We start from the raw sequence: 13340 nt of genomic DNA, 5'->3' as shown, positions 1-13340 counted from the left end.
ATATATATATATATATATATATATATATATATATATTCAGAAGAATTGCATGAGAGGGCTAGCTTATTAGGAGCGGCCTCTGGCAACTAACACGTTAACACAATTCCATTACCTGAAATACAATATTTAGAAATATTGTAGATAAGAAAAAATACATCGCAAAGCTCCAATTTGAGAGACGTGCACGGTTTTATAATGTTACAAAACTATGTAAGCATAAAGGCAAAAAACTCTGATCTGCAAAACAGCTACACATGCATTCACTTACAAAAACACTACAATACTTTTCCGATGCGGTGTTTCAATAATGGCAGCGCCCACTTCACCGCGTGGGTTTGCAAAGAGGTAGAAGCCAATTCCAAACTCTTGTAAACCAGACGGCACGCACTTCCTGGAACGTTGGTAAACCCTTTGCATGTAATCAGCCTTCTGATTTGTTGGAGCACTGTAAAATATTCATCGAAAAATGAATTACAAAACCCGATTGGTTAAACATTTCAGTCAGCTTTTCTTGCGTAGCGGGCTGCGCCAAATTATTAGCTATTCAGATAAGCCTGTACGACTACGATTGGGCAAGTCGAACAGGAGTATTTAGTCAGAAAAGTTTGTGTAAGAATTTTGCTACTCGTAGAGTGAAGTTGTAGCTTCTGGGTCTGCAAAGCGGTTACAGCAGCGGTGAACAACAATGTCTGCAGAAGTTCTCAGCGGTAAAACTGTCTCGGCGTAAGTTAATGTATTTTTCTGCATCTGCACAGTACATGTAGTTAGTTAATACGAATCTTGTAACTAAAACACATGTTTTTTTTTTTTTTTTTTAATGTTGATGTTAGTACTGCAGCGACATCATAAATTCGATTTTCAATAATACAATATTCATCAAATGTTGTAAAATGTTGAATTGGGGTGAATTTAAATTATATCTGTCATTGTGGTGTGTTTTGGGCGATCACGTGCAGTCAAATCGGTGCACCGTCTCGAGGTAGGGTACATGACAATGAAGAGTCTTAAATTCTGTTAGAATATAACTGGACATTGCTCTTGTCATAAAGTATAGCCCCAATGACCTCAAATAAAAATGGACAGCAGCTTCAAAAACACATTCTCCGACCGTGCTCGTGGTTCTGCATGAAAATTGACCATATGATCAAATGAACTGTAAGTGTAGACATCTGTTTGCAGATATGCCTGAAGAGTACTTACTGTACCGGATTGCAATTTACAGTGTCTCATAAAATGTTGTAGTTCTGCACACGATTGAGCCAATACTGCAGTGCATGCAAAATGCTTATCCTTTTTACGAAATCCTAACTGGAGATTTGCATACATTTGGTCTAAACAATGTGCAAGGTGAATGGAAAAGTCTTTCTCTAGTCTTCAAACGTTGAGTTTGAACACAACAGTTGTATTCTGCACAAATGTTGAAAGTGGTTGACTGTTGAGTATTCCCATACTGGCTAATGTAGGGTAGGTGATGTAGAATGAGTCCAAGGTCACATATTTGGCCCTTGTTTCTCAATACTGTAATGAGTAGAGTGGAGATTTAAATAACCTGACAAATGCAGGAATTGCAACATTGTTTCAAAGCCAAGGAACTGCAGTATACCTGGATTACAGTAGTTTGATTTAAAGCTGTATGCTGTCTCCCATGTTTACACCAAATGCTCATTGTTAATTTGTAAATATTTTGCAGTGTTACAGTGAAAAGAGTCTAAAGTTTTCCAATGCCACTAACACAGGACAGTAATTAATTTTTAAATAGCAGGAATTAAGAAATATTAGCAAGGGAGTCTGGGGACTGAAAACAGAAAGGTAATTGAAAAAAGGTATATTTTTTAGAGAGGAAGAAAAACCTAGCAGGACATGCCTTAGTTGCAATTCAGGTATTATTCTGAGAAGTTTTATTCCTCTCTGAAAAGGATGAGTGTGTTTGCCCAACAGCAGGCTTGAAAATGTACTTTCTATGTAAATTGATCGTCAAATAGAAAATGATAATTTGATGCTTGTCTGCAGCTGTTTTCTGTATCATTGTACTTGAAAGTTCAATATGCATATATTATCAAAGAACTATGGGGGGGCGGGGGGGGCACTTGTTTCATCCTTAAACTGATATGCTGCATGCCCTGTTCAAATGAATTTATAAAATAGCACACAAGAGGATTGTACTCTGAGTGTAGGGGTAAATTTATGTTGAGAAGTCTAGTTTGAGGTTTCCTATTATCTACTTCAGTTTCTATATTAAGTAATTCGATTACCAGTTGTGACTTCGTAGTACTAGACAGACATACCCTGGATTTATTGCATTAAGGTCACATGCTTAAATGGTAATACGTTCCTTATGATTTCAGAGAAATCTGCAATAGGGGACTATAGAGTATTGAGGTTGATGAGTAAAAGAAAAGCAGCACTTTAGCACAGGCACAGCTAAAATTACCCATATATCTTGAACCATTTAAACCAAGACCAAGTGCCTAAAAATGTACTTTACATTTACAATGTCCATATACGTTCCCTCACCGCAGCAGCTCCCCACACAGCTCAGGAGAACTGAAGGGCCTCCTCCAGTCCCACGACCAAGCCAATTGCCACCTAGGAACTGGAGAGTGTCAGACAGCCATTGGGCTCTAGAGGACAAAGGCCAACTTGACCACACCTGGCGCCTGGCCAGTAGGGTCTGCTGTAGCATGATGAGTAGAAACAGTCCCTGTGTTTTGCCTCCCTAACCCACAAACGTGCCAGAGTCAATGCGACGCTCCCTGTGGAAACTCCAGAGAAGTCCTGTAGACGCAAACCCCCTGTTAATATTTTATTAGCATCTTTCACCTGCCTAGCCTAAGCAAGGCTGTTACCAAGCTACTGGTGTCCAGCCTGAAAACATCCTCAAAGTCAGTTTAATTACAGACAGTGCATGCTTGAGTACAGGTATGTGTTAATACTATCTGGTGAAAAGCTGCCTGCGTTCCATGCTATTTCTCTGGTGTTCAGTGCTAGCAGCCTGATACTGTGTAGACTTTGCTTTAGTCCAGGCACATGACCTGTCATAAGACAAGGTCCAGTGAATTGATTTTCTCGTCTTCCTGGGTACTCAGTGACAGATTAATCATAAAGTATCACCACAGGAACAGCGAGGGCCTCTTCATTAAAATATGACTTATTGAGTTTAATAAGTGGAAATTCACTTTAATTATGGACTAGCTGCTACTGATATAAGTTGGGCATATTGTAAAACAAGTATTTACACTGCTTACTAAAACAATTCCCATACAACGCTTGTATTCCTAAATGTGTCCAGCTAGACTAGAGGTTAGTGTAAGCAGTGCTTTTGAATTACATTTTTTAACAGATTGAACCTAATGTGATTAGGCTACTCTTAGTGATTTCCATTACATGAGAGTAGATGTTAAAACTTCATGCTGATTTGAACTCGGCTCTCGCCAAGATAAGCACCAACTAAACGTAGCTTTACAGTAATCTAATGTGAGCCATCTGCGTTTCCATCCATTTGCGTTTCCTTCCATCTGATGACGTAGATATCCTTCTGCCTGGTGTTGATGGCTGAAGTGTAATGCTGGCACCAGGGATCAGCTTATTTTGCCTCCCCAGCGCATCAGCACACACAACAGCTGCGATGCTGATTCCAGGGATCAACTACAGTGCGGTCTCCCCAGCGCATCAGCATGACAACCGTTTGGATTGAGCTAAGTAGGGTACTTCTCTGTGGTCTTCAAATGGGCACCTTCCATCCTCAGTGTTTCGTCGACTAGCCCACGACACCTGAAGAGGACTCGACAGTGATTCTGGCGTCCCAGCGTCACCCCCCTCCGTCCCCCACTCAACTCAACCCAGCTTACTTACCCGTACATCAGCGTTTCTTTCTTTCTGTTGTGCTTGAGATCCCCAACCAGAATCTTTCCGTCTCAACCACAGCCAGTTGCTGCTCATCTCTTCTGCTTCAGGTAAGTTCTTCACTGTGCGACGCAACTCTTGGCCACTGAATCCGACGTCTCTGAGAAACCGGGTTGTAGAGTATGCCACAAAAACCTCGACAACCCACCTCCACTGGGTAAACCCGGACTCTCCATCCTTGCTGTTCTGCTTCAGCGGCTAGTTGAGAATACCGCAGTTTCTTCCTCTCGTACGCCTCATCTACAACATCCTCCCATGGCACTGTTAACTCTACCAGGTGAAATGGCCTTTACGCACCTAATCCTCTCCTCCTGCTTTTGCACCTCATTGACTACCAGCTTCCTCCGTTGAGCTGGGGCTGCCTTGTGCCATGAAGGAGGAGCTGAACTGAGACCAAGATCCCCTCTTCCATGCTGAACTTGCCCCATGATATCACTGATTCAAATTGCAATCATTGCATCTTCCACGACTTCCTTTGCCGCCCACTTTCTTACAGTTTTCAACACAGTTGCTGCCTCCCTTACACATTTGTCGCGTGACTCTACTAATGTGATTTCCAGTCGGACGTTAGCGTACTTAAACTCCTCGGTTAGAGCGGAGACTGGTAGCTACAGTATTTCTTTACCATAAAGTCCCATTCTGCTGAGGCACCGTGGAACTCGCAACCATTTCCTGACGTATCAACTGATTAAAGCTTCCAGCTTCTCTACTGTTGTCAAAGAAACCTTGTACACAGTCAGTGGCCCCAACAGCCTCGGCAGTAGACCAAACTGAAAGCACCAGAGTTTTAGTTTGCCCTGTAAAGCGCTGCTGTCTATGCTCTTCAACCCTTACACTGCTTGTTGTCTAACTTCTCCCACACAAACTGTGTCCTTTAGATCTCCATCATACCATCTCCCAAGACTTTTCACTGGCTTCACAGACACTGTTGGTATTACCATTAATGTAGAACCTTTTATCTACTACTTTACCTTTAATTATAGAGATGATCCTTGATTTAGTGGGCTTGAATTGCATTTGTGCCCATTCAATGTTAATGGTTAATTTGCCCAATAACCGATTAGTGTAGGCTACTGTTGTAGTCATGGTTGTCATGTCATCCATGTATGCTCAAATTGGTGGTAGTCGCATTCCAGAAGCCAAGCACTCTCCTCCCACTACCCATTTTGATGCGATAATAATTACTTCCATTGCCATGGTAAAAGCCAGTGGAGAAATGGTGCATCCTGCCATTATTCCAACTTCTAGGCATTGCCATGTAGTGCTGAATTCTGATGTTGAAAAACTAAATCTCCAAAGTAGGCTTTCACTAAATTTGTTATTGTCATTGGTATGCTGAAAAAATCAAATGCTGGCCAAAGAAGTTCATGTGGCACTGAACCATATGCATTAGCCAAATCCAGGAATGTCACATGGAGCTCCTTCCTCTCTTTTTTAGCTGATTGAATTTGTTGCCAGATCACACTGATGTGTTCTAAGCAACCTGGGAAACCTGGAATGCCCGCTTTTTGTACTGAAGAGTTAATGAAGCAGATTTTTTTAATAGGTAAGTTGACAATCTCTGAGCAATAATGCTGAAGAAAATCTTGCTTTCTACATTTAATAGAGAAATAGGGTGAAACTGACTGATGCTTATAAATGTATTTGTGCTTGGTTGTTTTGCATTATATTTATGCACGCAGATTCTTCTAAATTCAACACAACAGGTTAAAATTGTCATTTCTTCCGCATCCAGTTTCATTCCCTGTGCTTATAGGTCTGCTTTCCTCTATTGGTCTTGCTGCTGTCATACAATGTCGGACGTACAGCCTTCATATACCACGATTACGATACAGTAAATTATATAACTGCTAAAGAAGATCTTTAGCAAGTTCCATGACTATTGAACAAGGGGTTGTCTAAATTCTGGCAGCGGGATAATCAGAGGTATAAAAATATATACATTTTAAAGCCTGTATATCACTTTAAAATATGGCTGAATGACACAGTTTAATTTGCTCCAGTTCATGTCCACAGTTGGAATAAAACCACAACTTCATTCCAGCCCTTTTATGCTCGCTGCACACACCCATCTGCAGAGTTTGCTGATTGGCTTTCACTGCCCTCTGAAAACTCACAGAACCCACAGCTGTGTCGCCCGTTTACACTTTAATCAGCTATCTGCTGTATTTTCAACACTGGAATTTGGCACACTGCAAGTCAGTTAGCCTTGGCAATTCCTGTTCTAACCTCATGCTTTGCTCTCAAACCTGTAGTAGATCATGGAAAAAAAACAAAGTGCTAATCCAATGCCATGATATGGTATTGCAGGAAAACAACACAGCTGTCCTGCATGCTGTTGTTCAGCTGGGCTTTAAGAATAGCCAGGTTACAGACACGGGGCTTTTGACTGGCAGACTCCCAAAGAGTCTCCTTTTGTGGTTCTGCTGGAAGCACATTTTGTGATTCTGCACAGGTTTAGTTGGTCCGCTGGGCTGCTTTCAGCCATTGCAGGACTGAGTTTTGAAAAATAAGCAGACTCTGTACCCCCCCTTTTTCTAAAGGGGCTTCAGTCCAGCTGCTTGCTATGTTTTCCTGTTTAGCTACAAGGCTGAAACCTCTGCCAAACTGCTTTGGAGGAAGAAGGTTGTTGGCTGCCATTGTTTCAGGATCTAAAACGTCCTTGTAAGAAGTTTACAAACCTGTCTTCAAAAGCTTACTTGATAAATAATGGGCTCCTTGCTGCTTCAAAACTGACCTGTAGTCTTGCCTTTCAGGCTAGTGAGAGAGAGACTGAAGAAAGATGTAGCTCAAATGAAGTTGGACCTTCCTGGCTTTAGGCCAGGTCTCGCTATTCTACAGGTATGTCTCTGAAGAAAAAGAAAAAAGGAAAAATCTTTTCTTAGATTGGCAACATGTAATTTTTCATTTTTAGATGTGTATATATATATTTTTTTCTATTTCCTAGCCATTTGAAATGTAGGGAATATCTTTCCCCCCTTCAGGCACTAAACTCAGTGTAAAGGAGATTCATTTATATGTACATCAACGTGACAGCTGTTTATAACATCATAAAGCTTTTAGTATTGAAAAATATGGGTTAGTAAAGCTTAGATCCTTGCAGGCAAACACTAGCAGGATTAACACAGGCTTAAAATCAGACCTGTGTATCTTTTTATAACAATAGTATTTCCTCCTGTTACTTAATCCTGAGGTGTGTTGTTTAGTTTTAATACAGCTGTATTTGTTTTTGTGTTTATTTTTGCTTATTAATGAAATGTCCTCTTTTAAAAACTGCCAGGGTTTCGGTCTGTACTTTGTAATGCTGACTCTAACACAGTTTATGATATACTAAAACTTTTAGTAGGCCAAAACCTGGCCTTTTTTATTTCATGTTTATGATTATATACAGATTGCATCATGTCTCCTGCAAACACATTCTCATTTTGACAGTGTACTCAGAACTAGAGCTGTGTGAGACCTTTGATTTATTGCTTCTCTTATCTAGATAATCAAATGTAGACTACAGTCAAGAAAAGTCAATTGATGTGCTGTAAAATATGTAAAATATAAAACAGTATGTTCTGACTGTCTTTATATATAAATCATTGAATGTTTTCTTTCTTCTAAACTGCAGGATTGAAGAGGTAAGGTTAATAAGCACCAGACCATCTGTTGACTGCTCCCAGGCCTTAAATATAATGCATATAATGAATATGGATATTGGTTTACATTTGGGAAGTGACCTATAAGAAAAATGAAGCTTAAAGTAAAAAAAGATAAATATGAAGGGCCATAAGCATATTCAATGCTTTATCATGTATTTCCTTTCAGGTTGGTGACAGAGATGACTCCAACCTTTACATTAGTATGAAGCTGAAGGCTGCAGCTGAGGTAATGGTTAATCAAAACAGTTTGAATGTATTTGTGCAAATCAAAGTACTGTCAATTAAAAGTGTCTATCAGGTAAATGTTGTTTATCTAATAGAGTTGATTAAAATTACAGAAGACTACATGCATGAATTTACTATTACGCAGTCCAAACTAAACCATGTGACATAACCACTGTGGGCTCTTTTCTGGAACTTTTAAAGGCAACTTTTAAAAGCCTCAATTTCTTTCCATTAGTTAAAAACACATTCTTAATTGCTGCACAAAGACATATTCTTAATTGCTGCACTAATTTCATCATTTGTGTTCTAACAGACTTGAGGAATGAACTTTCTGGAAAACTCAAAATAATAAAAATTATGTCAATTGTTGCTGACAATATAGCGCTTGTTTCCAGCTGTTTTCTGTAGAATTAGACAGCCTGTCTTAAAGACCAATGCAATGACAGATGATCAATCCAGCTAGCCATGGGCCAAAATAAGACATTGTTTACAGTCATTATTTGCACCATTTTTTATTTATTTTCTTTGTCAAAAGGAACCCCATTTCTTTTTAATTAACCTACCGCTGCAAGTTGCTTTAGACTTGTAACATTAACACTTACATTTCTTAATGTCACATGGTATTATAAACTACGACTGAAAGAACATTGCCTGGTCAGGATTCGAGCACAAAAGAGCTGTAGACACATACTAAACATTTCTTTATGAAGAGCAAGTCAAATTGATGTTTCATTTTTCACACCAACCATGGGCCAGAAAAAAAGGCATGACGGTGCCCTGGCTGGGGCCTTGTCTGTTTCATAAAATAGCAGCCTGCTTTTTCTTAGTCTTATTTGTCAATCATGGCATTCAAATTCAAATCCCTTTCAGACTCATGTTTAATATCTGCTGCTCACACATTATTACTTTAATTAAATACATCCGTTTTTTATATTTTACTGTAAGTTTGTTTTCTGTTTCTGTTGGTTTTCAGATCGGTATCAACGCCAGCCATGTCCGGCTGCCAAAGACTGCCACAGAAGAAGAGGCAAGTTAAGCAGATACCGTCATTTTGTTTACAATACGATCATTTATTTGTTGAGCTTTAAGGACATATACAGAAAACCTTTGTCTGTGCTTAGCAAATGTTCTTTAGTCCATTACCAATGTTGTCCAGTAAAAATGAACCCTTTCACTGCTGCATTGTTTTAACCTCTGGCCATATCAATGGTACAGACCATTCCCTTTCTTTACAGTTGGTACAGTGTTGTATTCTAGGATTCTCTCAATAAAGTTCCATTACAGGTTTTTGTAGAAACTCATTCAAACTTTTCATTGACACATCTGGATGCATCAATGATACAGATCTTTTTCACAATTTCGTTTTCATCTTCCATTGTTATTGTTCTAGGTTTTAAGAAACATTATTCAAGTGAACGAGAACCCAGAGATACATGGGCTCATAGTGCAGCTCCCGCTGGAGTCTATCAACCCCATCAATACAGAGAGAGTCACCAATGCTGTAGCGCCTGAGAAGGATGTGGATGGGTAAATGTCTGGTTATTTATACACAAAATATGTTCTGCCTGGTCGGTCAATGTTCTGTGAGCCAAGGTCTGGTCAAGGCTCTGTTTACAATCATGTACAGTAGGCATCCAGAGTGCTTGAGAGTTAGAGTGATGTACCAGATTCACAAGTTCAGTAGTATTGCAGGTAAAACAAGAATACAAACAATTCTCCTACAGTCAGTTTCATCAGCCAGTGAACAGGGTGTGAATAGTTACAGTTTTCAAAGATTGTATGAGCTGTATTTTGAAGGAAATGCAAATGTTCTGAAAAGAATAAAACTATCAAGAAACAACTTAGTAAGACGGGTGAACTATTGTTTTTTATTGTTTTGTTATCAGTTATTTTTATTACTGTCTTCTACCATTTCAAATGATTTTATTAATCTGAAAACGTGCCTTTGTGCTTGCTCAAAATAGTCCTTAAAAGATTAAACATTGCAGAGAAAGTATTTCATATTTTGTGTGTACGTGTGCAGTATATTAATTTCTAAAAATGACCTGGATTAACAAATTGTCCTAAAGTGTAGTTTGTTATTGCTTACATGTTAGGTAATATAGAAGCATCTAGGACTATGTTAAACCTACATTTTTGCATGTGCTTTCAGTGGATGAGTGTCATGATGATCTATTTCTTCATGTTACTGATGGATCTAGTTTTGTAATTCCAGTCTTGGCTGGGGATGACTGCCACTGATATGCTCGTTTTTCTTCTAGTCTGACTAGTATAAATGCAGGAAAGCTTGCTCGTGGTGACTTGGGAGACTGCTTTATCCCCTGTACTCCTAAAGGATGCATGGAACTCATCAAACAGACAGGTTTGTATTTCAGCTTTGTTTTGTTCACCCTTTCAATGCGTTCTTTCCTGTCAATAACCAATCAGCTGCTTCCCTTATTGACTGACATGCTTTCAGCCAGTAGCAGGTTGCGACCATGAAGATACTGAGGTGAAATAACCCAAGATTAACATATTTTCAAGACAACAAAAATGGAAACTTCCTTTTAACCTAAAGTAGTAACAGATATCACGTTTTAAAATAAAAATCCAGTTTGCTGTAACATGTCGAAATAGATATGATTTATGGAATTATTGTGTAGTATACAACTACTGTAACAGAGCTCTGTCTCTCTGAAGGTACCTCCATTGCTGGGAAGAACGCTGTGGTTATCGGGCGCAGTAAGATCGTCGGGGCACCCATGCATGACCTGCTGCTGTGGAACCACGCGACAGTAACAACATGCCACTCCAAGACTGCCGACCTAGCTGGGCAGGTAAAAATAACACTGAGTCTTGCTTCTAATCAATCAAAATTGTGGGTTCAGTCTTACACACATGAATAAGCAAGTCCAGACAGAAATATTTTTATTTTTTTCACTTTCTTTGTCCAGGTTCTCCGTGCTGATATTTTAGTCGTTGGGGCTGGCAAGCCAGAGATGGTGAAAGGATGCTGGATCAAGCAAGGGGCTGTTGTGATTGACTGTGGCATCAACCACGTTCCAGGTAGGGGGCTGATGGGAGAGCAACGATGCGACATGGTGTGAAAAGAAAATCGTTGGATTGCTTTGAGCGACTAAGGAACTCTTTCCCCTACCTCCCACTAATCCGTTTGCGAAACTGAGTTTGGTAGATTTTTAAAGTGTAAACTTCAATTTTTCTTTATTTTATTTCCCATTTTGTATGGTGTTTGGTATTGGGTTATGTCATTCTAGTACTGAGTCCTAATTACCAGCCCTAAGCAGCCTTCCTCATTCCAATCAGTCAGCCCCACTTACTCTACTTATATAGACAGATAGGCTCGTCAGAACCCAGAACCACTCAAAATGATTGCAAATTATAAGGGGAATGGTCAATTAAAATGACTACGTCCTCTTTCAATTTCGTGGTTCTATTAAACAGACGTATATTATAATAATAATTATGTGTTGACCCTCATGGAATGCAGAGGAACAGAATGCAAATTTTGCAGGAGCCAGAGAAGTGAACTATACTTAAAAGGAGTTGAACACTAGGTGGCATCTGAGTTCATGAAAAGGGTTGACTTCTAGTAATCCCCAGACTTGAAAGTACAATTTGAGTTTCCTTTTCAGTTTTATGGACGTAATGGAAGTGGCTACAGCGTGACCTTTGTTTTATAGAAAGCATTGACTGCAGTGCAGCACAGTTATTACATAAGGATTTGGATTTCACTAAAACAAACAGCATGTGGTATACTATTATAACTAAAACAAGTAAACACTCCAATTTCTGATGGTTTTAAGTTTGATAATGGTTATTGTCCAATACAAATTAACCATCTGTCTATATATATATATATATATATATATATATATATATATATATATATATATATATATATAATTATAAAATAATCCATAACTATAAACTCAATAGTGCTTAGAAATACTAAAAGAAATTGACATTACATTGAAGTTTATTTTGGTATTTCAATATAATTAACTCTCATTTTTCCACATATCAGTTTTATTTCATGAGGCTGTGTGGTTCAGTGGTTAAAGAAAAAGGGATTGTAAGCAGGAAATCCCCGGTTCAAATCCTGGCTCACTCACTGGCTTACTGTGTGACCCTGAGCAAGTCACTTAACCTTGTGCTCCATCTTTCGGGTGAGAAGTTGTTGTAAGTGACTCTGCAGCTGATGCATAGCTCACACACCCTAGCCTCTGTAAGTCGCCTTGGATAAAGGCGTCTGCTAAATAAACAAATAATAATAACCTTCAGACTGGCCATCCCACTGTGCTGTCGGGGATGCTTAGTTATATGTCTAGTTCTACTAGTTTGTTGTTGTTCTCTTACAGATAGCACAAAGGCAAGCGGGAAGCGGGTGGTTGGAGATGTTGCCTACAGTGAAGCCAAGGAGAGAGCTTCCTTCATAACCCCTGTACCAGGTGGTGTGGGACCAATGACTGTGGCCATGCTGATGGAGGTGTGGACTGTAGATTGCTGTAGACTCTATAACTATATCTTTCTGTGATGTAGGTACATGTAAAAGGTACAGAAAGAAAATACATATGGGTTTATATAAAACCAAATTTAGACTCCAGTAAAAAAAAAAATTGCTTTGGTTCATGTGTCGTAAATATGATGCAGTTTTTATATTGCTCATTCTTTAGGCACACTAGTAAGAAACAACCATTTCCAATGGTTAGGACAAAGATATTGAGTGTCAGGATCTAGGGATATAAGGAGGTGACTGCATGTTATGTATGTATATCGCTCTTACATTTTTACACATATCTAGAGTAGCTTAGCCAATTGTGATGAAACTTGGCTAGGACATTCTTTAGCACAAGTTATTGACAGTCTCAGAATCTCTGTATAAATGAAGGAACCTTCTGTCTGTATGTGTGTCACCCTTTCATTTGTACAGTTTTGTGTATTATATGTGTCCCAGGAAACCATATACAAATTCACTGCTCTCCGGTAAATATATGTTGTATTTTGTTTATTGTCAACAGAACACGGTAGAAAGTGCAAAGCGTTTTTTGGAGGATAACAAACCAGGAAGGTGGCACATTCAGCTCACAAGTCTGAATCTTCTAAAGCCAGTACCAAGGTAAATAAACTTGTTTACATTAAGATAATTTGGGAAACACCTACACATATTAACAAAGCTAGCAGTTTATAATGGTGTTGTATATATTTGTGCCTCTGCGCAATATTCCCAAAGGTTTAACCGTGGTGTTAAATGTAGATCTTTTTTTTTTTTTTTTGGTGATGCTTCAGAGTTTGAAAGAAGATCTAAGTTAATTTAGCACTGATGTAAAAGCATTGTTAAAATGGCCCTTTTGTGTCTTTGTGGACCACTTCTGTTTACTGTGCTCAAGGACAAAAGCTATGAAGCTTCTGTTCTTCTCAGTCTTGGCAGTTGACATGGGCCCTGTTTGCTGACTGCCATTTAAAAATAAATGCTCCTGACATAAAGGCTTTGAGGGGATTAAATATTTCTGTATTTGTGACATGGTGTCTCCACACACTCTGCTCACTCATTGAGGCCCTCTGGTG

The 13340-nt window shown here is 39.1% G+C and overlaps 1 protein-coding gene across 3 annotated transcripts in view; it reads left to right on the top strand.

The window, feature by feature from the left end:
• The first annotated feature begins 540 nt into the window (after positions 1-540).
• LOC117424974 (C-1-tetrahydrofolate synthase, cytoplasmic-like) overlaps positions 541-13340 on the top strand; it is a 31127-nt gene continuing 18327 nt past the window's right edge. Inside the window, exons 1-10 of one of the 3 annotated variants that reach the window (XM_034041595.3) lie at positions 541-723; positions 6660-6744; positions 7717-7776; positions 8749-8802; positions 9166-9302; positions 10037-10137; positions 10455-10591; positions 10709-10820; positions 12134-12261; positions 12794-12891. In XM_034041595.3, coding sequence (XP_033897486.3) covers positions 686-723; positions 6660-6744; positions 7717-7776; positions 8749-8802; positions 9166-9302; positions 10037-10137; positions 10455-10591; positions 10709-10820; positions 12134-12261; positions 12794-12891 — 950 coding nt within the window. In that variant the 5' untranslated portion in view covers positions 541-685. Of the gene's footprint in view, positions 724-5431; positions 5450-6310; positions 6568-6659; positions 6745-7716; positions 7777-8748; positions 8803-9165; positions 9303-10036; positions 10138-10454; positions 10592-10708; positions 10821-12133; positions 12262-12793; positions 12892-13340 lie in introns of those variants that run through there. The other 2 variants (XM_058991450.1, XM_034041594.3) reach the window with 2 other exon arrangements.

The sequence above is a fragment of the Acipenser ruthenus genome, chromosome 18 (genome assembly GCF_902713425.1).
Source record: "Acipenser ruthenus chromosome 18, fAciRut3.2 maternal haplotype, whole genome shotgun sequence".
NCBI classification, from domain to species: Eukaryota; Metazoa; Chordata; class Actinopteri; order Acipenseriformes; family Acipenseridae; genus Acipenser; species Acipenser ruthenus.
This window is presented reverse-complemented; position numbering and strand designations above follow the sequence as displayed.